The sequence below is a fragment of the Pollicipes pollicipes genome, unplaced genomic scaffold, assembly GCF_011947565.3.
Source record: "Pollicipes pollicipes isolate AB1234 unplaced genomic scaffold, Ppol_2.1 Scaffold_1693;HRSCAF=1982_pilon_pilon_pilon, whole genome shotgun sequence".
Classification (NCBI taxonomy): Eukaryota; Metazoa; Arthropoda; class Thecostraca; order Pollicipedomorpha; family Pollicipedidae; genus Pollicipes; species Pollicipes pollicipes.
In genome coordinates this window covers 187,611-213,723 of record NW_023595978.1, presented here as the reverse complement: position 1 = coordinate 213,723, position 26,113 = coordinate 187,611, and the positions used below count along the sequence as shown (strand labels likewise).

General features: G+C 53.6%; 1 protein-coding gene across 1 annotated transcript in view; it reads left to right on the top strand.

Annotated features, from left to right (window-relative positions):
* LOC119095568 (eye-specific diacylglycerol kinase-like) overlaps positions 1-26,113 on the top strand; it is a 76,434-nt gene that overhangs the window by 7,878 nt on the left and 42,443 nt on the right. The window contains 6 exon segments of the mRNA XM_037218422.1: positions 2,765-2,924; positions 12,700-12,806; positions 18,636-18,732; positions 21,240-21,335; positions 21,337-21,370; positions 24,240-24,367. Coding sequence (XP_037074317.1) covers positions 2,765-2,924; positions 12,700-12,806; positions 18,636-18,732; positions 21,240-21,335; positions 21,337-21,370; positions 24,240-24,367 — 622 coding nt within the window.

The following is a 26,113-nucleotide window of genomic DNA, read 5'->3' as shown; positions in this document are numbered from 1 at the left end:
GCGTCCAGGCTCAGGTGAACTAGTTGGTATCTGCGAGCTTCGTTGGAGCATCTTTTGTCGTGCGGTGTGTCACGTGAAAGTAATGCCTTTAACAGATCAGTTAACACGTCCATTGGTCTCTTAACAACGGGCTTCGGAAAGAACCTCTTGCGTGTCCCTCGTTGTAGGCGGAAAGCTCCAAAGCTTTTTGTGGCTATTCATCCTGGTTGGCATTTAATTGATGGTAGTCATGTGCTTAGGCTTACCTCCTCGCTTCTTCCACAGGCCTTCAAAGTTTGTCAAACCCCGTCGCGTACAATGCATCCTTTTAAATAATTTAGCTAACATCTAGGAGGTGGTGGAGGTTCCTATTGGAGCCGAAGGTTTAAGTGCTTTTTAGCAGTTTAAAAAGTCATGAAGCTTTCAAAAACATGAGAAGTGGGCCCCTGATGCATTTAAATGGGATCTCGAGCCCCAAATAGCAGCAACAGTACTAGTCTACATCTTTTCCTCTTTTCTCAGCATCTAAGTCAGTCGTCCTTTTGCGCCACGAATATGCCTGTGAAAAATATTGTTGAACAATATGAATGTGTGCGATTGCATTTAGTTGAGGTGATTGGCTATATCTTGGCATGCCATAAAGGAAAGCCTCCCCTGTATGTCAGGGGTTAACAAAATGCAGATAACTTGGTTTCAATGAACGTTGTCAAGCTTGAGAATGGAAAGCGCCCCTTTCATAGTACGTAATTCGCGCCGTTGGAAGTGCAAATCTTCCAAGACGTCAAGCGGCAATGTAATAGTCAATTGAAGTTTTATTCGAAGGTTCTTGAAGTTGGTCGTGTTTTCCGTAGTCGTAGCCTGCACTGAAATTGCGGACCACCCGCTGGTCTCAGAACATTGAGATGCCTGCAGCCCTATGAAGCGATGACCATAGGTGCCAGCGGAGTTAGATGCATTGACTTGTATCAGACGCAAATCAGGTCATCCAGCATTTTTCTGTTTGAGGGCTAGGGTGCGGAAAGGAGACCTTGACGCGTTGCTTGTCTTTCCACGTATTTAGTCCATCGGGATGGTGTTCAGTTGTGTCGAGCGAGGCCCATCCATCCCCGATTCCTGACCCATATTTCCGCTCTGTGTCACCGCCAGATAAGCTATCGTCGGGAATGTTTCTCATTCAACACCTGACTTGCACGTCTGCTCCGGAACCTAACGATACGGCCGCGCTCAGCTGCCTAGTCGTGCGGCTATTCGGTCTGCCGCTTTCTCCCGACCGGGGAAAGGTTTTATCGATCTGGGGACGCGCCCCTTAAATGCTACGGATGCTGGGTGTGCTCGCTGTCCAGAGGCCTCGCTCACTGGACATTGGAAGAAATGACGCTATTGATGTCTTCCATGCGGCAAGATGCCTTTCCTGCTTCTGTGTGCGTCTGCATAACTCACGCGAATAATCTCGGTTCTGGTATTCACACTTATTTGGCTGTTTCTCGCAAATGGCTCGTGACGACATCCAACATAAACCTCCTAGTGACATTCTATCTGAACCCAGACCAGCCGTCACCATCATTTGCATTCACTTTATGCCTGCATTATATCTCCTCAATGTGATTCTAACTGCTATATCGTCCGAACTTCACAACGATCCACACGAAGCATATTCTGTCCTCGCTTGTGGCGGAATTGCTTCCGCCGTGTCAAGGTGCACTCCGGCAGCTAGTTAAAGAGACTTCCTGTGGCTGGGTGAGGCGAAGCGGAGCCATTTTGTTGCAATTTGTTCAAGTATGTCGTGCGAGTTCGCTATGGCTCTGGGAGCAGAGCATGACACTGCCGGATGTCGGGGTCTATTTATAGTGCCGCCGTTTAGTCGAGAAACAGAGTTCTCGAGGGATTGGAATTGTTCTGCGAGAGCTCGTAAACGGAACAGCGAGAACGCTCCTGCAGTTTTCAACCAGTGAGGTGAGTAAAACTATTTCAAGAGACCGCGAGTCGAATCCAATTTTCTCCGCTCCCACTGCACGTGGTCTGTCCGCGGGGTCTAGCGTCCGTGGAACAGTCATTGGACAGAACTCGTCGACGAGCAGCGTTAAGTAACGTTCACCTCTGATGTCCCCTGACTAATAGTCACTGACTGGTAGTCCTGAGTGTGAGTCACTGGTGTGAGTGCGGCACGCCAACCGAGTTTGGTCTCGAACCACCCTGGTACCCAACTACCATGAATTGTTCCGCAGCTCCAGACCTGGCTAAGTTCGTTTGTTCGCGAGCATTATGCCCCAATGCTATTTTCGCAACTTCCTCATGAACAGTACCCAATTATATAATGATAGTTATATAATTAATTGTTCGTGTGTACTGTGAGCGTTGTATTGTCCAGACATTGGCACGTGACGTGGGACATCGTCGGCGCCGTGCTGAATATATTACCCCTGCGCTGAATAGTGTATTGGGGCTTTTTGTTGTCCATTATCCGGCGCGCCCGGCTCGCGCAGCTGCGAGCAGCCGTGCCAGCTGTTACAGCCCGGCGCATGTGTGATGTGCACAAGACAAAGGCCGGGTGCCCACACAGAAATGCTGCGGTGCCTCACGTCGGCGCCCATCTCATCGACGCCCATGCCGCCGCGTGCCCGTGACGTGTCGTGGGTGGCCCCGGACGTAAATGTGACGGCGACGACGACAGACCGGTGGCCAGGGCGGCGCTGCCGTCCGTTCCCCGGCCGCCGCCTGCCGCGTGGCGTGTTGGGGCCCAGCGAAGCGGCGGCGCTGACGCCGCGGCCCCCGCTGTGCTCCGCAGAAAGGCGGCCACCGGCGAGATCGAGATCGAGGCGGAGGGCGGCCGGCGCACGCTGCGCAGCACGTGTGACTGGAGCGAGGCAGCCGTCATTGGCGAACATCTCTGGATGCCCACCTCGGCCTCGGGCGATTTCTGCTACGTGCCCGAGCAGGACTGTTGCGTAAGTATTCCCCCTTCCCCTCTGCCCACCAGTTCCCACTGATCAGCATGCCAGAATTCTGCCTGCCCCACCAGCGTCCTGTTTCATGAAGCGAAAGTAGGTACAACCGACGCGGCTTTCAAACCGTGCTTACCGTGTGGGTATGTAGGCTGGAAATTACCTAACGCACCGATTCCTGGTGTTTATCGATTGCTTGAAATGTGGATTGTAAATACAAACGCTAACTCGGATTGTATGCACAAATGTAGTATACAAATGGTGGATTGTAAATACAAACGCACGCTGCATACACCGTGCGGCCAGAAAGTGGTGAAAAGTCTTCGCTTCATGCAGCTGACTACTCGAAATTCATATGTGACTGCGATCTTGGCGATGACGTGATGCATGCCGGTAGCCTAGCATCGCGGTCTTACCGATCACTTTACACACTCAATCAGTGGGAGGCATGGCCCGACCCGGTTATTGGCATGCCAAGTCCGCGGTGGTTATTTTGAGACTGTTTTGAGCACGGTTGGCTAAACCACGAGTCCGAACTGCAGCATTAGATGGTCTCTCAGCTTAGAGCGTAATACCCAATGCACGTTTTATGCGCTCGGGGCACTTGAATGGAACGAAATGGGCGTACCGGGGACGACCTAACGGGTCTGAAGTACGCCGTTTGGCACTATAAAAAGCCGCGATGTCCATGGCTTTGCTTGGCTTCGATTTTGGGAGAAGGATGGCCTCTTGGAATCCTGCCTGTCGGGATGAGTAGGACCCACGAGCAGCCGGCGCGATGTGCCTCATGTACCCGCTGGACATAGTGGGTACATGGACACATGCCTGGAAGTGATGAAAACTTTATATATATATATATATATATATTTATATATATATATATATATATATATATATATATGTTATACATTATGTATAACACGTAGCGGACGCGGACGGCATGTGTGTGGCGTTACGCCACACGACCCCGCATAGTTGTGTCGTCCTTTTTTGCCGAAGCGCACCCGCTGGTCTGAATGTAGTTGTAAATGTCGGACACACTGTTCAGCTAATTGACGGCGAGGAGTCCTGGTTTTCGGAATGCGTGCATGCATTCTTGTGCTCTCTTCCCTCGAGTGAAATCGATTCCGAATCTGGACCAGAAACTCAGCATCTTGAAAGAATTACTCATCCATGACTACACACCAGCACTAGGCTTGCAAATCAATCAAACTTTTGCATCATCTCTGGGGCAGCATCGCAAACAAATCACGGAGACGATGAGCTTGGCACTGACAAAACCACGCGGGAATGGGTCATTAGAATTTAGTAGTGTGATTTGCTAGGTTGAATATGCAAACACGTTGTGTGATGCTCATATGTTCTGTGTTGATAAAGAAATATTTGTTTTTTCGGGACAGGATAGTACTGGCCAATGCAATGGCAAGTTTTTGTTATTTGTTAGTGTTTTGCGCTCAGATTTTAAGTGTGTCATTTGCCGTCATAAACTGAGTAACCATAGATTACTTTTGAGAATGGATAAGCGACACATCCTAGATCTTAAACAATATATATATATATATATATATATATATATATATATATATATATATATATATATATATATATATATATTGTATTGTAATTGTAGTGTAATGTAATAATATTGCATATATATATATATATATATATATATATATATATATATATAGTATTGTAATTGTATTGTAATTGTAGTGTAATGTAATTATATTGCATATATATATATATATATATGCATATATAAGGCAACTCATGTCTCAATAAAGTACTGTTCAATCAAGTTCATGTATATTTCTATAAACCAATATATCATAATTAGAGCGTTCAATGGGTGAGGTTGCGATGAATAATATTATAATAAATTAGACGTCAATCATGCTATATTTTCACACCGCAGGCAAGACGCTATACTTACACTTGAGTACGGCGTATGAAAACCGGACCCTGAGGCAAAATAGGCCGTGCCAAGGCGTGGCTTAAGAAAAAGGCTTCGCATTTGAGCTCAAGAAAGCCAAGCATGAAAAAGGAACAGCGATGACAGCTCTGCAGGCCAAGCTACCACATTTCAGTCACACCTGTATCATTTAAATAGAGTTGTGGTTGACAAGTTGCAGGACTCGAAAGAAGCTGACTGGTTTATCTCGTTAAAGAAAAAACAAGGCTAGAAAAACACACTTCCTTAGCACCCGAGACTGCAAAATGCATGTTGCGTTAAACATCTTAAGGCTGCGGCAAATTTCGCCTAAAAATTCAGCGCAGAACCCCCTCCCTTAAAACCCAAGACTGCAATTGCATGTTACGCTTGATATGTCTAGGTTGTAGCAAAATTCGCCAAAAAATCGGCACATTGGCACCATAATTATAAGTGTTCTGGTGACTTTGTAATGTGAATTTGCAATACAGCATGTCTACTCCTGAAACACTGGTTCTGCATACGCTGAAATTAGCGGCGACCATCCCCGAACTCAGAACGTGCTGGCGACCACCCCGTGTTCGGGGACAGCAGGTGACCCAAATCATAAATAGTTTTATATAATACCTGTGTTTTGCCCATACATGAGTTTAAGGGGATGTTTCGCATTTGAAGATATTGAAGTAAAATAACATGGGTATTATTTTATATAACGCCTACGTTATGCCCATATGTCAGTTAAAGGGGATGTTTCACATTCGAAGATGTTCAAGCGAGCATTATATTTGAAAGAACGAACTCACGTGTAACTATTGGTATGCTTATCAAGTGGAAAAAATTGTTCTAGGCATCACAATTCTCTGTTTAATGAATATGCTCCGTAATGCGTTATGGTTTGATTACGTCATTGTGCCTTGAGCAACATTGATTGAGAGCCAATTGACGGCCCTTATATCTGGAAATCGCGTTCACTAACGCCAAATATGAACACCTCGACGCTTATATTTTCTTCGGCCTTGATCACCGTATGGGTTATGGAATGGCAGGAGTTGAATGACGTCATTATGACGTCATGAATACCACTTAGACCTGGAAATGCTTTCCCCGATATACCTTTCCCCATTTTCACAGGCATGTACCTCAGAAATTAGAAGGGCTTCGCCTTTCAAACCGTGTCAAATGTTAATTTTGTGCGGCTAGGCACCATTATGATTTTAATATGCTAATTGATAAGGCTTGCGATGGGAACCTGTTAACCCAAAACACCACCTAATGTGCCCTGGCTGAGACACACATTGGGTTGGCTATACCCGGCCATATTCATCAGTATACACCAATACAGTTGCAAAACGTAAACTCTTGTGATAGGTTTCCACAGGAGCTTAGGCTTGCCTGAGCTTTCTGCACGAAATGAGCGTGATTATCGAAATGGACTCATCAAAACAAATCTACTAGCGATCGCTTAAATCCTATATTGTTTACAACCACCGAATCACTTAGACTAAGGTTTGTAGTGTACTGGATGACGTAGGCATATCATAAATATTGTTTGCTGGTTATTGTTCATGAGCTCTCTAATTAAAGATATTGAAGGTTTGCTTTTAAAGTTTAAAATTTGGTATTTAAACAGTATGGTACCCATTAAAATGCATATGTCACCTTTGAATTTTGCTAACGCCATTAATGAAAGCGAACAGCACTAGTACAGATCTCACAGTGCAATCTCAACAAGCGGGTGACGCAGACATGCTTATTATACATTATTGCATCATTTGGCCGATCACTTGCTGCGTGCTTAGGTAAGATAGCGAAGAAACAGCTGGGCCGACTACAGGCCTGATCAAGAGCGCACTTTGGGCTGGGGGTGATCCTGGCTATGAATAGTTTCGGATTGCCTGCCACAGTGTCTGATAATATGCAAGTGGGCTGAGATGTCTATTTAGATGTTTTTTCTTGGCGTTATGTTGATGCAATAATTACAATGTCTGATTATGTAAAAGTAACATATCTTATGTGGCAGGCAGCTCGCAAATGGCAAAACAGGGATTCGGCAACCCATGTAGTCTCTAACCTGATGAGTGTTCAGTTTTGCATGTCGCTCGCACCTAATTACACGATTGGAAAGGTTTGTCAGCTGGAAAAGTGACGTGAAGCCTTGCTGTATGGCGCCATCAGTGAATAGAATGCATTTTGTGCTCTTTTCGTCGTTTTCGCATCGATTTCATTTGAAATGCTGCAATACATCACAAGTTCGCGGGGCATTGTAGTGAGCGCCTGAATCAACAAAATGTCAATCCCGTACTTCCGTTGCAGAGCGACGCAAACTGTCACGTTGCAATATAACTTTGTAATGACGTCCTGCCTTTCATTGTTTGTAGCTCTGTAATTACATCCTGCCTTTCATTGAACTTTCGTCCGAAATTATATGTCGTCAGTCGTCGGGAGCGCTCTCGTTATCCGCGTGCGTGTAATTATTTCCCCAATGTTGAAAAGCAGGTCGATCAAGGATGAGTGGGGTCACTGGCCGCGGTCCTGCAGCTTCAGCCAATGTGAACAGTGCGCCAACAGAGCGCGAAAAGAAAAAACTAAAAATAATAATAGGGGGAACATCTGTTGAACATCAGAACAACAGAACATCATCTGTATCAGTTAAGGCCATGCCTATCGGAAGCTAGCGTGATTGTGATCCGTTAGACTTGACATCGCAGGATCACAAGGGATTCCGATGACGGGAAGCACACGACTATCAGCTGCCGATCAGGGACGCTGAGCCCGGCTTTTAATCCACCTCGGCCCGCCCACCAGATCAATGTGTCGTTAGCGCTGCGGCCCGTCCGCTATAGATTCCCGGCGGCTAGCATGGCCCTATCGATTGCGTGTGGCGCGGGCGGCTAACGCGATGTAGTCAAAATTTGCGAAGATTTTGCGGTAAGGTCTGCTTAAAAAACAAGGGGCTTTGTGTTTTCGCAGCAAAAAAATGTCAAGTGAGGGGAGAAGAAAAACAGCGACGAAATTCCTGGTTAGATATAATCGCTTGCTTTCGCTTACTTTGAAGCATTGGTGGACATGGCCCAATGTGGGCACTTTCGTCACGACCCCTTTGCCGCCAACGGCTGCGGACCAGGACACGGTTTGAACCTGCGGTATAGCTGTTTGCTCGGCGTGTCTGGTGCCGTGATGACGTGAGGGAAATCGAACGGCGTCCTGTGAGCCGTACACCAGCGCGGCACACCTTGGCGCTGAAATGGCCGGCGCCTCGGCCACCGGCAGCGACTTTTGGCGACGTCTGATCCCGTAGTGCTCCGCCGCGCTGTCATGACCTCAGTCAGCATGTCAGGCGCGTGACCGGTGCAGAACGTTGGGAATCGAGATGCCAGTGATCTACGGCGCGTTGTTCCAGGTGCGGTGCTAAGCAATGCCGAAATGTCGCGAATGCTCACGTAAAGAATGCGCTGGCTGCTGCGTTAACATGCTGGGCCGTGCTTAATAAGCTGACCAGGAATATAAATACGCGTTTTTCGCTGCCCGAAAATATCATGGAGGAAATATGCTGAGTACGATTGGTATCGGCAGTTTAGAACGTATGGCACCAAATGCCGCGTTTTATGCCCGTTGCTCAGCGTAACATAACGAGTCGGGTATGGTATGAGGTACTTAGGCCGGCGACTGTCTGTCCAAGCAGAATGCTTTTCCCAGACAGAAAAGCATGTCTTTGTTACCAGCGGACAATCCTGTTTTGTGACTGAACAAGGAGTGGTGTTGAGTAACCGTGCGACTAAATGTTTTTTTTCGCAATGACGTTCGTAAGGTGATAAAAACACACCACTTTATGCTTCAGTCTTCCTTCGGAAATTTGTCCTATATTGCTGCGTCGTGAAATGTGGCGGTGCCGCAGCCACGCATTAGGACGCATCCGCCTTGTGGCCCGCGAGCTGGATGGCCCTCCGACCTCCTGGGGCCATGGTTGTGGCGCTGACGCCCCAGGGAGGTGGCCAGTGCCGCTCTCCTCCTCCCGAATTGCTCTGTGCCTGGCCGCGTGCTTCGAATGTTTGTTGCCTCACTTTAAGCAGTGTGAAGAGGATTTCAAAGACCGGCAAGCCCTGACTGAGAAGTTTTCAGGCTAGTTTCGACGGGTAGCCGTTAAACTGTGCAGCGTTGTGAATAGGCGAATGGCCGTCAACCCCACCACTCCACCTTACCCCCGCGAGTTAAATATTGCTGACCCAGTCACGCTCTGGATGACATTTAGTGGCCACAGATATTGTCTATGAATGCCGCCACTCATTCCTCGGCTGCCGGCCTCAGTGAACACCTCACCCTTCAGTGACGTACGGCTTCCTGGGACTTCGGAACGTTGCAAAGTTGGCCGTTAAGTGCACTATTGTCCTATGCGAGCAGTCCTCAATTGCTGTGGTGTAATGCGCTCTGGCGCCGCGATATTGATCCCGCAATAGACGTGCCACTGGTGGTGCGTCGTGAGGAGCCCGTGCGCCAGCAGACAGCGGCCTCTTCCCGGCCTGGTGCCTGGCGGCCCGCGGACGGGCGGCCCCGGGCGGCGGCGGCTGTGACGCGCGCCGCGATCGCCTCCGCTGCGGCGGCGGCGGCCGGCGTCACGCGCCGCCGCTGGGCGTGGCGGCTCGGGCTGCTGACCGACCGGCCGGTCCGGCGGCGGCGTACCGCACGGCCGCCGCCGCCGCCGTATTGAACACCGTGCATTAGTGATGGCGCGGCTGTGTGCCTGCTCTGCGACGCGGTCGGCGCCTCAGCGGGCTGAATTATTCTGGGGGGCAGGTGGCCGCTATGGTGCCGTCACTCGGCCGGCGCCAGGCCGGCACCAGCGTCTCGTGGCGTCTCCTAGACGAGCATCAGCGTCTCGTAGCGTCTCCCGTACAGGCATGAACGTCTCGCAGCGTCTCCCGGACATGCATCACCCTTCGGTGGCACCCTTCGAGCAGGGATCACTGCTCGGTATCCCCCCCCCCAGGAAGGGTTATTGCTGAGCGGCATCCTGGGGCGTGGATTACCTGCCGATCGCCAACCCGGGAACGCCGTAGCGTAAACGAACCTTTCTGCCGTAGAGATGCTCTCGAACCTACCAAGAAATCGCACAATCTTATGTTTAAACGAATTTGCAAGATTGGTGACGTGAACAAATGTGTCATGTTATCTTAAGATGGCACATTTATTGCCGTGGTACTGGCCCGCTGCCATAAGAAAAAGTTAAGCACAGTTTGTCGTGAAGTGGTTTTAACTGGGTTTTGCTCATGGAAATTGCATTCCATTTTAAAATGACTTTGTATTTTTGTATCGGTGTACCCTGAAAAGTTACCTACGCGCATATTGCAGAAGCGTTCACGTTCAAATTTCACTTCATCGCGATGCTGCTATGCATTGTGATTTGTAAAAGTTTTTCATCTTGGAATCCTAGACAGGTTGTAACCCCTTGTAATGCTGAAAATCCAAAAAAGAATGTACATTCACCAGTTTAGTCGATTAAAATAACTGGTGTGGTTTCACTTTGCCACGGACAGGGTTTTGACAGTCATGGAGTAAGACGTATTTGAACGAAAGTAAAATTAGTAATCTTGTTAGATACGAATATTGCTCACATCAGCGCTAAGGATAACACTTGCCTGTTAGCTCCAGCTAAAGGTCATCCACTGTTCAACACCACCCGTGAGCCGGCTGCTTGTCTTAGGAACTCCGTGTATGGACGCAGCTTGGGACAGTGTGCTCACGTTAAGGCCTGTGAAAAAGGTGTTAAAGCCTGTGCATTGCATTTCACCTGATGGTAATCTTCGCCCCAATTTCTTCCGCCTCACGCTTCGGAATGAACGACACACAGGCAAACGAGCACGCCATGGCCTTTGACTTTGACCCTGTTCCAAATCCCCCTCCCCATAGACCACAACTAATCTGCCAGCGGCTCGGACTGGATCCTAGCGCCGCTCGCCTCTGTCGCCGAGAGGTGTCAGTGCCTGCTCCCGCGCCGCCTCCCAGCCGGCGTCGCCCCGCGCTCGCCTCTGTCGCCGAGAGGCGTCAGCCGCCTGCCCCGCGCCGCTCCCAGCCGGCGCCGCCGCCCCGAACGTCGCAGGCGTCGGCCCGCGCTCGCCTGTGTCGTCGAGAGGTGTCAGTCGCCTGCTCCGGCACCGCCTCCCAGCCGGCGTCGTCGCCCGAACGTCGCCGGCGTCGGCCCGCGCTCGCCCGGTGGTCGCACGTGTCCCGACGGCGTGCGAATCGATGCCGCCGGTGGCCGTGGCGTGCGGCGCGCGCCACGGCCACCGGCACGACGGCACGAGCCGGCCGGCTGTAATTCGACGTCATTAGCGGCGGCGCTGACGACGCCGGCAGGAACGCGGCCCGTCACGGCGGCGCCGGCCCGTCTGGCGCGGGGTTAACTCAGGCGCCAGGTCCAGGTCCTGGTCTGGCGTGGGCTTAGCTCCGGCGCCAGGTCCAGGTCCCGGTCTGGCGTGGGCTTAGCTCCGGCGCCAGGTCCAGGTCCCGGTCTGGCGTGGGCTTAGCTCCGGCGCCAGGTCCAGGTTCTGGTCTGGCGTGGGCTTAGCTCCGGCGCCAGGTCCAGGTCCTGATCTGGCATGGGCTTAGCTCCGGCGCCAGGTCCAGGTCCTGGTCTGGCGTGGGCTTAGCTCCGGCGCCAGGTCCAGGTCCCGGACTGGTGGCGGACTTCATTTAGGCTGGCATCAAATGTGCGCAAGTTTGGCCCTGGGTTGAGGTCCAAGCTGCGTTCTGGGGCGTGCTTGACGCGGGCTAGCATTTGCAAGTGTATGTGCCTCGGCAACCCGCGCAAGGTCTGCTTAGTGTCTCAGGGGACAGTAACTAAGGCTGCTTGGTATTTCAAACACACGTGGTTTTACGCCCGAAGCTCGTGACCAATGTGGAGCAGCAGCTGGTCGTGGAAAACAGGGTGACGTGGGTGACCCATTAGTCCACGATGAGGGAGATGCCAAATACTCCGTGAAATCCCGGCTCCAAGAGTCCGAACATTGTGTGCAGATGGGCTCAAGGGTGGCCTTATGAGGCCATTAGGAAACTTGTCCGTTGACCTTAGAGGACGGGGGCAAATACCCAGGCCTAAACCAAGCGGGTAATGCCCCGGGCTTCGGGCTCGTGGCCACCGCCCTCTACCCAGGAGCAAACACTCACCCACCCCCGGCGAGGGCGCTCCCACCAGCGTGGGTGCTGCGCCGGGTCGGCGGGATCGTGCCCGCCGCTGCTCTGGCTGAACCGGCCGCAGTTGGCCACCGCTCGGCACATCGATTCGGGACGTGCCGCGGTGGAGGGCGTCTCCCGGTGCTGCCGCGACGACACGCACCCACGGTGGATCGGCCACGCGCTGTGGCGGCCGCCCGGTCGATAGCGTAAGCGGGTTGTTTCCCTTGCGGTCGTGCTGTTACGGTTGAAAACATCGCGGGCATGGCGTCGGCTGCCTGGCCGCGGCCGGTGCGTGGGGCGTGCTTGATCCAGCGTGATGATGTGACAGGCTACCACTGCCACGCTGGCTGGGTGTCGGACTGCTGCCTGCCGCGGGGGGTGCAGTCTGCCGGCCGACAGACACTGCTGTGGGGTGCAGTCTGCCGGCCGACAGACACTGCTGCGGGGGTGCAGTCTGCCGGCCGACAGACACTGCTGCGGGGATGCAGTCTGCCGGCCGAAGGAGCACCCTGCCGCGGGGGTGCAGTCTGCCGGCCGAAGGAGCACCCTGCCGCGGGGGTGCAGTCTGCCGGCCGAAGGAGCACCCTGCCGCGGGGGTGCAGTCTGCCGGCAGAGGGGGCGGAGGCACTCTCCTGGCGTGGGTAGAGTCTGATGTCCGCCCTGCTGCCGTTGCAGAGGACTGGCTCCCGGATGAAGTGCACCGCCTGCAAGATCATCTGCCACACAGGGTGCATAGCTAACCTGATCGACAAGGTGAAGTTCGCCTGCAAGCCCACGTTCAGGTGAGAGGCGGCGGTTCTGTGCTTCGTCCTATGCCGGCCTCTCAGGCAGGCGGTCTCTTCAGCCCTGTGGTCTTCGCTCCCCTCAAGGCGTGGAATAATCACCTGTTTTTATGCATGGCTGTTTTTTCGTCCTCGCATTTTTCATCTAAGCGTTCCTGAAAGAAGCTCGTTCTGTCTGACCAATGTTGCATCAATAATTTTTTTCGTCCCCTATTGCGTGAAATTTGTATGAACGTAGGTGGTAGCTATGCCATGCCTGCATGAAAATTATGCGTATGAGCGTATTGTTGGACGTTGGGCTCCACCTCATGCCAAGTGCGCTGTGCTCTGTATTCATGGTGTACACGTATGTGTACATCCAGTGGAGGTTTACGCAAAGCTCCTCCTGTAGGTAATCACCGCGACGGGCGTAAGTTTGGGACGCTCGGTTGAACTTCTCGATGGAGTTCGCGGACTTTACTGAAGTGGAAAAGTCGTCGATTATTCGGCTTCTTGTTTTATTCACCTACCTTGAAAGTTCCCTGGTGCGTGCGTTGCCGGCCTGTCAGACAATAAACGTGTTTGCTGATCGAGCGATGCATATGTTCGTGACAAAGGTTTAGCGAATGGTGGCGTCACCTTTTGCTGTTGGGGATGCTACTGCTGCCTGCGTGACTTCACAAAGACGTGTGTCCGAAAATCTGTTTAACAAATGTGCTGGGAATGTTGGGTGTGGTAATGCTATTCACACAAAAATGCACACCCAAACGCATATATATATATATATATATATATATATATATATATATATATATATATATATATATATATATAGCTGTATAAGGGAAATTGTCTTCTTCTAAAACAAGCGTGGTGTTTTAGTTTTTGTGGATAAGATGATTTGTAGGCTTGCATGCGCGTGCCACCCATAAGTAGGTCGCCCCTTCTGTATCGACACGCCCTAGAGGCCATCTGTTGGACTCGGTGACAGTGACCGCACTGCGGTCAACGTTGCCAATCTGTTCACATGGATGGTCTGGTGCGAACTCCTGTCGTGCAGCCGGCACGTTTCGCCTCACGTAATCGTGGCCACTGGCACACTAATTTGGTGATTAACCCGCTTGATCAATGGCAGCCGGCGACCGTGGACTTTTTGATGGGCGGGCGGACGTTAAATAATGTGCTTTGCAGCACGAAGCCCAATCTAATGTTAAACATCTGACATCTTAACGAACGCCACGCCCAAATGTATGAAATTAATGTTGCTGATGGGTGGGAATGCGTGGCAATATGCTGCGAGCTCAGTGCGCGAGCTGGCGCAGTCTCTCGTTACTGCTGGAGGGTCGAAGGCAGCTCGTTTGACCCTATCCGCAGGCGTAGCGAGGCGTCGGCCACCATTTCACGCAGAAGTGCCTCACCTGTTTGTGTGCGCGCGGAATGCTCAGATACCCACCCGCGCTTTGGAGTTGCCGGGTTCTCGTGGGCGTCGGAAAGTGAACGAGTTGGCCGTCCGGTGTGTGTTGGCCATCGAGACAGAACAAGTACGAGCGCGGATACACCTCACCCGCTGAACGTTCAGGGCTCCGTCGGTGCGAGCACTGTACAGATTGGAGTCCGAGGAGCACCCAACAGTGCTCGTCAACCATAACGGGGATCTTATTGTGTCCTGTTCTTATCGCGTAAATGCTCCTTATTCATCATGGCAGCAGCGGTGCGCTGTCGGTTAGCCGTGACTGTTCTATACTGTACATGTACCTCGCCATATATTGTCTGTACCTGATTGTACCTCTGTACCTGATTGCACCTCTGCGCCGTAACAGGGGTATCCTTTTCTAAAATTTGGGGAGGGGGCTTTGGGGAGGGGGCTGAGTGAACAACGTTGGCCACAGAAAAAGAACAAGTACGAACAAGACGTGTAGTGTGCTCGCTGATCCTCATTGATAGTATATATATATATATATATATATATATATATATATATATATACATATATATACATATATATATACACATATATATATACATATATATATATATATATATATTCACTCCAAAAATGAGGCGCCTCACCGTGGACCATCGACCGGACAAACAACTTCTTTTAGTAGGTTCTGTTGTTGCGCATTCCGGACCGCCTAGGAGCCATCTGGAGCACATCGTACCGTCAATATTTAACGGCTATGGAATCCCAGATGACTGCCGCCGTCGCTGATCTTAATTTGGCGGTAAATGCGCCTGCCACTGCTGAGGGTAACACGAGTTACCTTTTATCTTGGTTACCCTGTACTCCCTTTTATAGCTGCCATACCTTGCAGTCGACGACACTATTAATGATATGTTTAGGTACTGAGTGTGCTGATAGTTAAGATAGTTTGTCTGCATTTCTTTCGCCTAGTACTATGTTCTTGATCATGTGCATTGAGGGGGCTCAAAGGAGTATTGGGGGCTCAAGTGAACTTCAGAGGGTGTACCCTCCCCTTGCAAAGTAATGAAGTGACACCCACGTCCCGCACCTTTAAAATGCGTGCGCACAGCACTTGCAACTCTTCAAAGTGTGCGTGCTGCTGCACGGCGAACGCCGGTCGGGGGCGGCTGTGGGCGGCGGCGGCTGTGCCGACCAAGCTTACCGCTGGCGCCGAACCCCCGGCACTCGCCGCCGCTCCCCCCCCCCCCCCCCCTCCCATATCGTGGCTGGCTCGTCCGCGGTGTTTGCCGCCGTGTTATGGATGCTGCCTGCGTCAGCGGTGAATCCCGGAATGTTTTCGGCCATGTTTGCGACTGCAGCGGCGTGCGGCGGTGTGGAGTCGGCGGTGGGCCCAGCCGCCGGGCAGTGACGCTCGCTCTGGGAGGCGCCCGGGGGCAGCAAATGACAGCGACGTACAGCGCCAGACGTACGCGGGAAGGTGGCGGGGAGGCGCCCGGGGGCAGTAAATGACAGCGACGTAGAGCACCAGACGTACGCGGGAAGGTGGCGGGGAGGCGCCCGGGGGCAGCAAATGACAGCGGCGTACAGCGCCAGACGTACGCGGGAAGGTGGCGGCTCTTCCCCGGTGTGCGTTGCGTGTAGTATGCTCGTTAATCTTAATTGATGGACCGCCTGGCGCTGCTAATACCCATCGCCACACAGACTGTCGAACGTCACTTATGCTGTTAGTTGTGGATGACGCCGTTTGTGTACTCCGGCTGTCTCCATATTGTACTGGTGATTGGTAGGCAGGAGGGGGAGGCTCGCCCCGATAGCCCAGCTGGTTAGAGCGTCTGCCTCCCTATTGGTATGCGGGGGTGGGGGTGGTTGGGGTCGTCTTGATAACCCAGCTGGTTAGAGCGTCTGCCTCTCGATTGTTGAGCGGGGTTGGGGGGGGGGGAGGGGGTGGGGGGTGGGGGGGGGGACTGGGGTAGGGGGTTCGTCCCGATAGCCCAGCTGGTTAGAGCGTCTGCCTCCCTATTGGTATGCGGGGGTGGGGGTGGGGGGGGGGGGTCGTCTTGATAACCCAGCTGGTTAGAGCGTCTGCCTCTCGATTGTTGAGCGGGGTTGGGGGGGAGGGGGGTGGGGGGTGGGGGGGGGACTGGGGTAGGGGGTTCGTCCCGATAGCCCAGCTGGTTAGAGCGTCTGCCTCTCGATTGGTGTGTGTGTGCGTGGGGGGGGGGGGGGGCTCTTCTCGATACCCAGCTGGTTAAAGCGTCTGCCTGCCGATTCACTACGTGTGACGGCTGGGTTCGACTCGCTCCAGGGCGTTCGCTATTTAAACAGAAATAAGATGGCCTTCGGCCGGATGATGCAGCCGCGCTAAAGTTCAGCTGACGAAGGGCAGGACGCACCGTGCGGAGTATTGCGGCACGTAACGCTTTGGCTGCTAAAATTAAGCCGCTAACCCGATTTGAATGTCCAGACGTTGGGGTCAGGGCTCGCGCAGCAATCACGATCTAGTGTGGAGGCATACCACAGAAAGTCGTCCCGTCACAAGGCTTGGACCAACTCTCTAAAACAGGCTCAACGCGCGCAACTCTGTAGCGCAGATAGTGCAGGCCGCACGCGGTGTGCAGTGAGCGGTGGTGTCTGCCCGCCGTGTGCAGTAGGCGGTGCAGCCTGCATGCTGTCGGCGGCCAGCGGCAGTATGGTGCAGGCCGCGTGCTGTGAGCGGCGATCGGCGGCGGTGGTCTGCGCGTGCAGCTGATGGTGCAGGCCGCACGCTGTTTGTCGTGAGTGATGGCCGTGCAGTGGGCGGTGCCGGTCGACAGCGGACCGCCGCCGTCTGCTGGCGCCCACGCTCGTGCAGCCTGGGTGGGGAGGGGGGGGGGGATGGCGCGCAACTCCGTGACAGCGGATGACACCCCCGGGACCCAGAGCGACCCCCGCCGGTGCTGGGACCGGAGGACCTCCGGCTCGGCGGCAGCTGGTGCAGTGAGCGGCGCGAGAGGAGCCGAAGCTCATCAGAGACGGCGCTCGGGACTGGCAAACCGGGACGGCGGTCTTCCGGCGGTCGGTTGGTTGGTCTGCAGTCGCTGGGCACTGGCGACCGAGGTGTCCAGTATAGTCAGGTCCAGTGCCGGGCTGTAGGCGGATGATTTCATAGCGTCGGCTGCTGTGTTTGCTCACTACACTCTGACCGTCACGGGTCATCGGAAACGCCGCTCCGCCGCCGCCCCGAAGGCTAAGCGTGCGGCTGACCTCGCTGGCCAACATGGCCAACATGGCCAACAACTCGCTGGCCAACTTTCGGTGGGAACCGATGCCGTTCAGAGACGGCTCCGGCGCACCGCGTGTTGCATTTCATTCGGAAGTCCGTCACTGACGGCCGCCGGCCACACCGAACACCTTGTGCCAGCGTATCGATCGGGCGAGATGCGTCGCGATAGTTTCTGGAGTAGTTTCTGCGGACGGCACCGGGGCGGATGTCCGGGCAGCTGTCCGTTCACATAGTCTGTAACGGGAGGCGTTTAAGGCGCGTGGCAGTGATCGGCTGTGGGAGGAGAGGGGAGGGGAGCCAATGGGGAATCCCGACAACAGTGGCACGTGGGCGATGTGGATGCTGGGCAGAGGTCGTCTCGCGAGCAGTCGCAGCACCAGCGCCCTCTGTGCGAACAGTGAATTGCTTGACATTCCCGTGCTGCCATCTGTTGGTCGTGTTTGACCTTCCCTCTTGTGAAGCAAGCGATTATCGTGTGCTGCCATCTGTTGCTACATTGGCGGAACTGGCGCGGCGGAGTTGGGACGTGCCCGCGGCTTTGCCGTGATGTGTTTCCACAACTTTTGGTCGTGAAAAGTACTTTATTCTCATGATCAGTGCCAAAGCACGAGTTAAGATCAGTTTCCTCCTCTGGTTCAGTCCCCAGAACCCGAGTGGATTCCCATCCCAATCTGTTGGATATGATTAATCCTTACTCTAAACAAACATGACGTAGACATGACAACGTGTAGAAACGACATGCAATGGTATTTGGTAACTGACTGTGTCACGGCCCGCCGGAGACGGGAGCGCGCAGGCCGCAGCCCCGACGTCACGTCTCCGTGCCCTGTCCCGGACAACTAACCACGCGGCCGACGGACAGGGCCGGGCAGCCGGCCCCGAATCCGCCCCGACGTCACGTCTCCGTGCCCTGTCCCGGACAACTAACCACGCGGCTGACGGACAGGGCCGGACAGCCGGCCCCGAGTCCGCACCGGGGGCCGACTCACCACACGTCAGTACAGACGCCGCGCGGCCTACCGCTCGTCTGGCGTGGGGCACGGAGGGTCACCACGTGGCTCGCGATCGGACAGCTCGCGCCACGTGTCTGGCATGGCCTGGGCGGCAGGGCCGCGTGCCAGTGGCGGCAGCGGAGGCTCACCACGTGTCCGGTCTGTTGCAGGGACGTGGGGATCCGGCAGTACCGGGACAACACGGCCACAGCTCACCACTGGGTGCATCGCCGGAATCAGAAGGGCAAATGTAAACACTGTGGAAAGGTCAGTGGCTGAGTCAGGCCGGTCGTCCGTCTCCATATCGGCTGTTTGTTTTATTCGCGGTCTGTGGATCCCGTGCTCGTCCCGTCGGTACGCTGATATCAGGGCTGGGAGCTTTCGGGTCTGAGGTTGGTCCATCAGTCTGCACGTGCCACTGGAAGCCGTCGCCCTTTATGCTGATAATGCACAATAAAAGCTCGTATGTCATACGGGGGTCACGAGACCCGCGTGTATGCGGGGGTCGAAGTGGTGCGTTAGTAGAGCATCCGTGCTCGCGAATTAGGGTTCATGTGTGGTTTATCAATCGATGCAGTCGGTGGGACTTGCGCTGCGATTGTTTTCTTCGAGTTCTGTTTGGAACTGACTGATATTCTGTATTTATTCCGCGCTGCGTCTGAGGCACACCGACACGTCACCCTGTGCCCGCGTAAAACAACGTTAGAATATTGTGGGCGCTTTGTTCCCCTGTCCGGCGTGGCGTCTGAGGTTGTGGTGTTCCGAAACTGGGTGGTGCGTACGTGGCTCCGGCATTGGTGCTCCCTCCCTCAGCTGTGTGCAGGAGCTCAGACCCTGACCCTGCTGCTCAGCTCCATCGCCGATCGATGGGTCTTCGTAATCTGAGCTCGTCCATTCTCCCGGTTTTGAACTGCATTCTTTTGCCTCATTCAAGCCTCAGTTTATCCTACTCCACGCGTATCATCCATCCAAAGCGCCCGTTTCTATTACATCCATCACTGGTCATGATGGATGGAGTGATGACACGGGAGAGATGACCTCCCCCTCGCTCCCAGCCATCCGTTTCTCCGTCCCCTGTCGCCTCCCGCCCCTCCGTCGAGCCATTCGCGTTCAGCCTCTGGGAGCGGAGCTTCGGCGGCGGTGCCGGCTCAGGGCGGCCCATCTGCGCCGCGTCCGGACCATTTCACCTGTGGCAACCGGCGGCGCCGGCCGGCCAGTGCGGCCGCTGAAATATGGCCGCGGCGGGGCGCTGGGAAAGTCCGCCTGCTCCCCATGGCCGGGCCGCGGCGGCCGGCGCCTGTCCGTCGCCTCGCCGGTCGCCATCGCTTCAACTGAGTGATGACGCCGTCCCCGGCACTCGCACCTGACGCGGCGGCGTCCCCTACATCGGCGGCGTCCCCTGCGCCGGCGGCGGCACCGAGCAGCCTCCGCCCGGCGCCGGCCGCACCAATCGCAGGGCGCGGCCGGTCAAACGCACTTGGCGCAGCCGGATTCTTTGACACTCGTAAGGAGTCAAAGATTTATGGGCGGATAGTTACGAGAATTCCTTCCTGGCGTTCCTTTGCCAGCCAGCCTGCTGTGTCAATCAATAAGATGAATTTGTGACAGCTGATTGCATGTTAACTGATCGTTACTTTCTATACGGCAAACCGAAACAAATCAGCATTTGATCTTTTTTTCTTTCGCTTAGAGCGCCAGCTCCGCCAGGCTGTTGCTGCGGGCTTACGGTCCACGGGTCGCGGCTGAAGCAGGGCGAGCCAGAGGCGCGCTGCCGGTCGATTTCCCGTCCGGCGCCGATTCCACTCGAGCTCTGGTTGAGCTCAGCTGAGCAGTCAGGCCGAGCCTTAATCAAGGTCCTGCTTCAGATGACAGCCGGAGGAAAATGCTGGTGAAATGATTCGCTTCGGGGCTTTGGAAAAGCCGACAGTTTTGAGACAGTCCGTCGCCTCGAAATATCGCATTCCCGTATGGCGGAGGACCGAACTGCAAAATCGCAATGCGGAGAATGCCCAAGTTAGCCAAACACGGTGACGCGCTGAGCCTGCTTCTCAGGTGACTCAGGCTCGTCATCGCTGGCAGATGACAATCTGCCCGGTCAGGCTCACGGCCGCCGGCTTTGTCGCCGCTCCTGCAACAGCGTATCGCCTGCGGCCGCCCATCAGCCGTGCGGTGACTGATCACAGGGCGGGCGGGCCGCCGCCTGCGACGAGCGTGAGGCGGGGGCGGCTGCCTCCGTGACGGAGGGCGCGGCGTGCAGCCGTCCGGGCCCGATTGTCGCCGGCGATCGTTACGACCTTGCGTGACATCCGCGCGTTTGTCGCCGACGGCTACGAGATCCTCGCATGCACGCGCCGGAACAGTGGTGGCGTGGGCCCGTGCGCCTCGTTCCTTTGACGTCGGTGCTGGTGTTGTCGGACCAGTTGGAGCAGCGTGGCCCGCCACCCTCGCGCTAAAGTCCTGTTGACGTGCTGAGCGTCAGGCTATGTTTGGACGTCGTTTCCTCCTCGCTGAACAACGCTCACACCACAGCCATAGCACTGGCTCCCCGCGGGTTCTTAAAATTCATTCGTCAGCGTGAGTTTGTGTGTTCTCTGTTTGACATTTTGAAAGGTTTGGGTTTCGAGCAACGGCGACAACCTTCCCCCCGCTGCGAGAAGCTCCATACAATGCCACTGCGGCGCGTAGTTTTGCTTGTTTACCGATGTGTGCGACTCTGCTACTCTACCATCACCCTCTACCGGGATGTAACTTTTGTGTGCTGCCTTCTTTTGCAGAGCTTTATGTCGAAACTTTCGTTTTCTACCAAAGAAATTGTAGCAATAAGTTGTTCGTGGTGCCGGACTGCCTACCACAACAAGGAGCCCTGCTTCAAACATCCAGCGATTAGAGGAACAATGTAGTCTAGGTGAGTGGCATGACGTGACGTGATGTTCGAAGGCATCTGCCAGCTTTGCCTGTCAATCTGGTACACTACCAGCCTGCCTATGCGCGTCGTAAGCAAGGAAAATGTACCCCCGACTGCCCATGTGCTCTGGAGCGGGCTTGAAATTTGTGGCTGCCATTTGGGCAACAATGGGCAGCTGCCGAGTGCCTATGTTTGCGTGAACATATGTGAGCAAACAAGAACATTACGCTGTCTGACATGGTCAGTAATACAATATATATATATATATATATATATATATATATATATATATATATATATATATATATATATATACATATGTACCTATGTTACCAGACATCGACAGTATGTTGCCATTCCATGAACTCTTACCAACGGCTACGAAATGTCCAAATGTGTCAATGCTCCCACTAAGTGCTTGCATTGAAACTCTGGTTGTCTGACCGTCGGCGCTCACCAACCTTCCTGCGCCCACCTCCAGCCCGCGAGCACCGGCTCATGCCGAAGCCCGGTCGCGGCGGGGTGCGCTGAAGGCTCCAGTGTGTCATGGGGCCGGTGGCTCGGTGCGCCGGCGAAGTCCGGCGGCGCGAATTAGGTCCGAACTTGCCCGCTCGCTGCCGGTCGTTGCTGGCAAGTTGTGTCGTTTCGCCCTGCGTCGTGGGGATGGGGATGTGCTCGAAGGAAAAGGCTGCCCGCCGCCGTCACTGATGACTGTCAATGTATGGTCTGTCGCTATCGGCCGCCTCCACTGGTCAGTGTGCGGAGGGTCTGTCGTTACCGGCTGCCTCCAATGATCAGTGTGTAGAGGGTCTATCGTTGGTGACCGCCTCCACTGGTGGCTGTCAGTACGTGAAGGGTCTTTCGTTGGTGATCGCCTCCAGTGCTGGCTGTCAGTACGTAAAGGGTCGGTCGTTGGTGACCGCCTCCACTGGTGACCGTCAGTATGTGAAGGGTCTGTCGTTGGTGACCGCCTCCACTGGTGACCGTCAGTATGTGAAGGGTCTGTCGTTGGTGACCGCCTCCACTGGTAACTGTCAGTACGTGACGGGTTTGTCGTTGGTGACCGCCCTCACCTCTCATTGGTGGCTGTCAGCATGTGAAGGGTCTGTCGTTGGTGACCACCGCCACTGGTAACTGCCAGTATGTGAAGGGTCTGTGGTTGGTGACCGCCTCCACTGGTGGATGTCAGTAGATGAAGGGTCTGTCGTGAGGTCGGTGTGTAGTAGTTCATGTAAATTTCGCGTCAGATATTGGGCATCATTGGGCGTGATCGCGGAGAACTTGCAACAGTAAATATCTACTGTGGGCTAGTCTGTGGGTAGCTTGTTTTTGCTGTTCCCTGTCATTTCGGCCCCTCATTTGCTGTTGGTCGTGGATCGGTCGTCAAAGAAATAGGATGATAAGCACGGACGCCCCCAATTATTTCGAATACGGCATAAGGGTTGAAACTGGCCTCGAAACAGTCGATGGACGACTGACTCCATCTGACCCATTTCTCAGCCAAAACCCTGTTCGCTGGCACCCTCCCTTCCGCGTTCTGTCTTACTTATGCATTATGCTATCTGGAATCTCTGACATCGCAGGCTGGAGCCAATCCCAAGTCATGGCCCTACTCTGGCATTATCCCAACCCGGCTCCGTTGACCCCCCGCAGGGTGTCCACGTTGCTGCAGTTACTGGGGGCGGGCAGGGGTGTCAGCTATGTCCCGTATCTCCAGGGCCAGTGCAGATCCCTTTCGCGGCGGCTTCGGCGGCGTTGGTCCACAGTTCACGTGATCGTGTGCTGAAGCCTGTGCTGGACACATCAGGGGGGGGGGGGGGGCCTGGTGGGGTGGGGTGCACGCCGCCCGTCCAAAATGGCCGCTCCCCTTCCCCTGCCCCGCCCCTTGTTCGGGCGCCGGCCCGTGCGGCACAGCTCTTGCAGAGGCGGCTGTTGGGCATTGCGTGGTGTTTTGAGGGGTAGTGCTGCGCACGCGGGGAGCTTTGAATTTTCATGAGATGTCCTGGTCACGCCATTTGATGGTTTGCTTTTGCTGCAATGCGACTGCATACCAGGAAAGTGAGCATTTGTTACGAGTCTCTTCGTACATGCTCCACGAAACACACATATTTGGGACGTTTTGCACTCACTGCTTGTAAGGGTCGTCTGTGTGACCAGTGAACGGTAAATTCAAAGTCATGTTAATTGCGCAAGTAATCTGTGCGTCTTGTATCTGTGTCATTCACGCTCACAAACGTTTCTCTCGTATAATCCCAGTAAAGGTGGTGCGTTGGTTATCCTGATTGTACGATTTGCCTAGTTGCGTTGCAGTTTCTCTAGATGCCCAAACTGCAGCTTATATGGCTGGCGTATTCAGGAATAGCCCAGGCACACATTGCGGTTAGGAAATTTGCCCCAAATAGATTTTGCGCTGGACCGTTAGTCTTTTGAACTAGGAATATATTGTCTAAGTCAATGGACCAGCTCTCTTTGGGACTTCGAATGAAATGACGCCGTCCCTAGTCCAGGGATGATGCTCCTCCCACGGGTGAAAGGAGACGGCACCACCGAAGCCATTACTAAAGCGACCGCACTTTTTTCGTCCCCGGGGAACAATCGAGGCGAGTGGACTGAGAGGATTACGTGGCTCAGCCCGCCTGGCTGCCCCCTGGGGCTGCCGTCAGATCCAGATGGACGGGCTGCAGCGAGCGGTGCTTCAACAGGAACGGAAAATGATCCGGTGGCAGGGCAGGTGGGGCGCGCGCGGCCCGCCGCAAGTGGCAACCCTGGCTCAGGGGGAAAAGCGTGAAAGGAAGCCAACCGCGCTGGGCAAATAAAATCGCTCGCTCGTGGGGGGTTACGTGACGTGTGTTTCGCTGCTGTGTTTCAGGCATTCACGAGGACATCATTGTGCCGCCGTCATGGATCGTCAAGCTGCCCCGCAGAGGAAGCTTCAAGTCCAGCCTCCGCAAGTCGCCCAAGAAGAGGTCCTCTAGTCGTCGGAAAAGCCGGGAATGGGTGAGAACTTGAGATGCAGTAGTGCGGTGCAAGCCGACACTGAATGTCGGTGGCACCGGAGCGACAATTGAGCGAATAGCGCCGGCGCTTTGCCAGCATCAGGAAATGTTGACATGCATGGAAGGCGTTGCAAGTCGGTGCAGCCCACGTTGCCAGTTTGGTGCCCGCACATCGGGTGGGGTAGGAACCTGTCGCCATGAGGTCATTGCCAGGTTTTAGAATAGTTTTAAAAGATTGCCCCACATTTGGGGCGCGTTTAAAAAGCATAGTCCGGTGAAACCTCAGAACCAATTACATATAATGGTGACACTGGGTAGTGCCGCTGTGGCACTATCAAGATATAATGGGAAGGTTAATTTGTATTCTTAGAATCCAAATCACGCTGTCGTTCATGCTTACGCTTGACAAGTCCGAACGTCGAGTCACAGCACTACACTTTTTTCTTGGTGGATCCAGAGTGAAGGTCTGGTCCGCGACAACTGGAGTTGTCACGACCGCCGTCGTCATGACAACTGTCGCCATCATGGCGACGGCAGTTGCAGCAACTCAGCAGCTAGAGTTACCGTCCTTGAGGTGTTCTAACCCGTACATTGTGGGTTAGGCGGTTAAAAGTGGCACCTGTGCTAGTAAGAATGACGTCAGCGCAAATGAACGTTTGCAAATGGTTCGGTGGGTGACGAGGGCTACTTACTGACAAGCGCATTGGTTGACGTTTGGGACAGTGCGTCACTGTAAACCATGTGATGCTCTGCTGTCTCCCAAATTCAAAGTGTGCTTCGAAAAGACCCACTGCGCTAAACGCGGTAGTGGGAAATCAAAGCCATAGTGTAACGGTTTGCTAGTTTGTTGTGATTATAGCTTCATGTGTTTATATTGTTTTTCCAAATTACTTTTTCAAGCTTCCGTGGCATTTAAAGCACAAAGATATTTTGGCAAATAAGTGCATTGCAAACATTGCGGAAAGCACACGCAAAAAGCAAGGCAAATGAAAAGTTTACTTTCACGGTGATGAGTAGGGGGCCCAGTCAGATTTCTTCTGCCGAAAGCATTGCCTCAAATCAAAGTTTTGAGCTATTCAGAAGAATTTCCAGAAAACCGTATTACTGATCAAATCGGACGCGTCTGATCTAATAAACGAAAGGTACACGAAAGGTGGCCCACCCCCTTCTGATCTAGAACCGACGACAGCCCGACTTCATAAAATACAACTACGACTTACGCTCTTTTCAGTGACCCATTGTTAGTGTAGGTGCTGCCTGTGAACTGTTCAGGTATTTAATCATTCTCATTTTTTCTAATCAGATTAAAGATCCCCTTGAGTGGTCCCCGTCACATGCACATATACGGTGCAATCAAAATTATGAATTTTTTCCGTTTCGTGCGACGAACTGCCAGTGTACGCACGGATGTAAATTTGCATTGCGGGGATGCGCTAGTATCGTTGTATCGAAGCGAATTCCATTGTTTTGAAAATCAGCTGTAAAGATGGCGGATGCGGAAGCAGCCACGGCTGGAGCAGGCTGGTCTTATTATGTCAGGGGCTCATGTAAGATGAAGAAACCAAGACTGTTACATGCCAGAGGCTTGCTTTTTTGGTTTCAAGTTTTAGGATGCTCCAACCTCCACCCACATCACCAATGCGTGGCGTTGGGGCATGACATGAAATATAAAATACCTAAGACGCGTATTTTCTATCCACATCAATAGAGCTAATGTTGAGGCGTGTAACTCCGAATGCTATCCAAA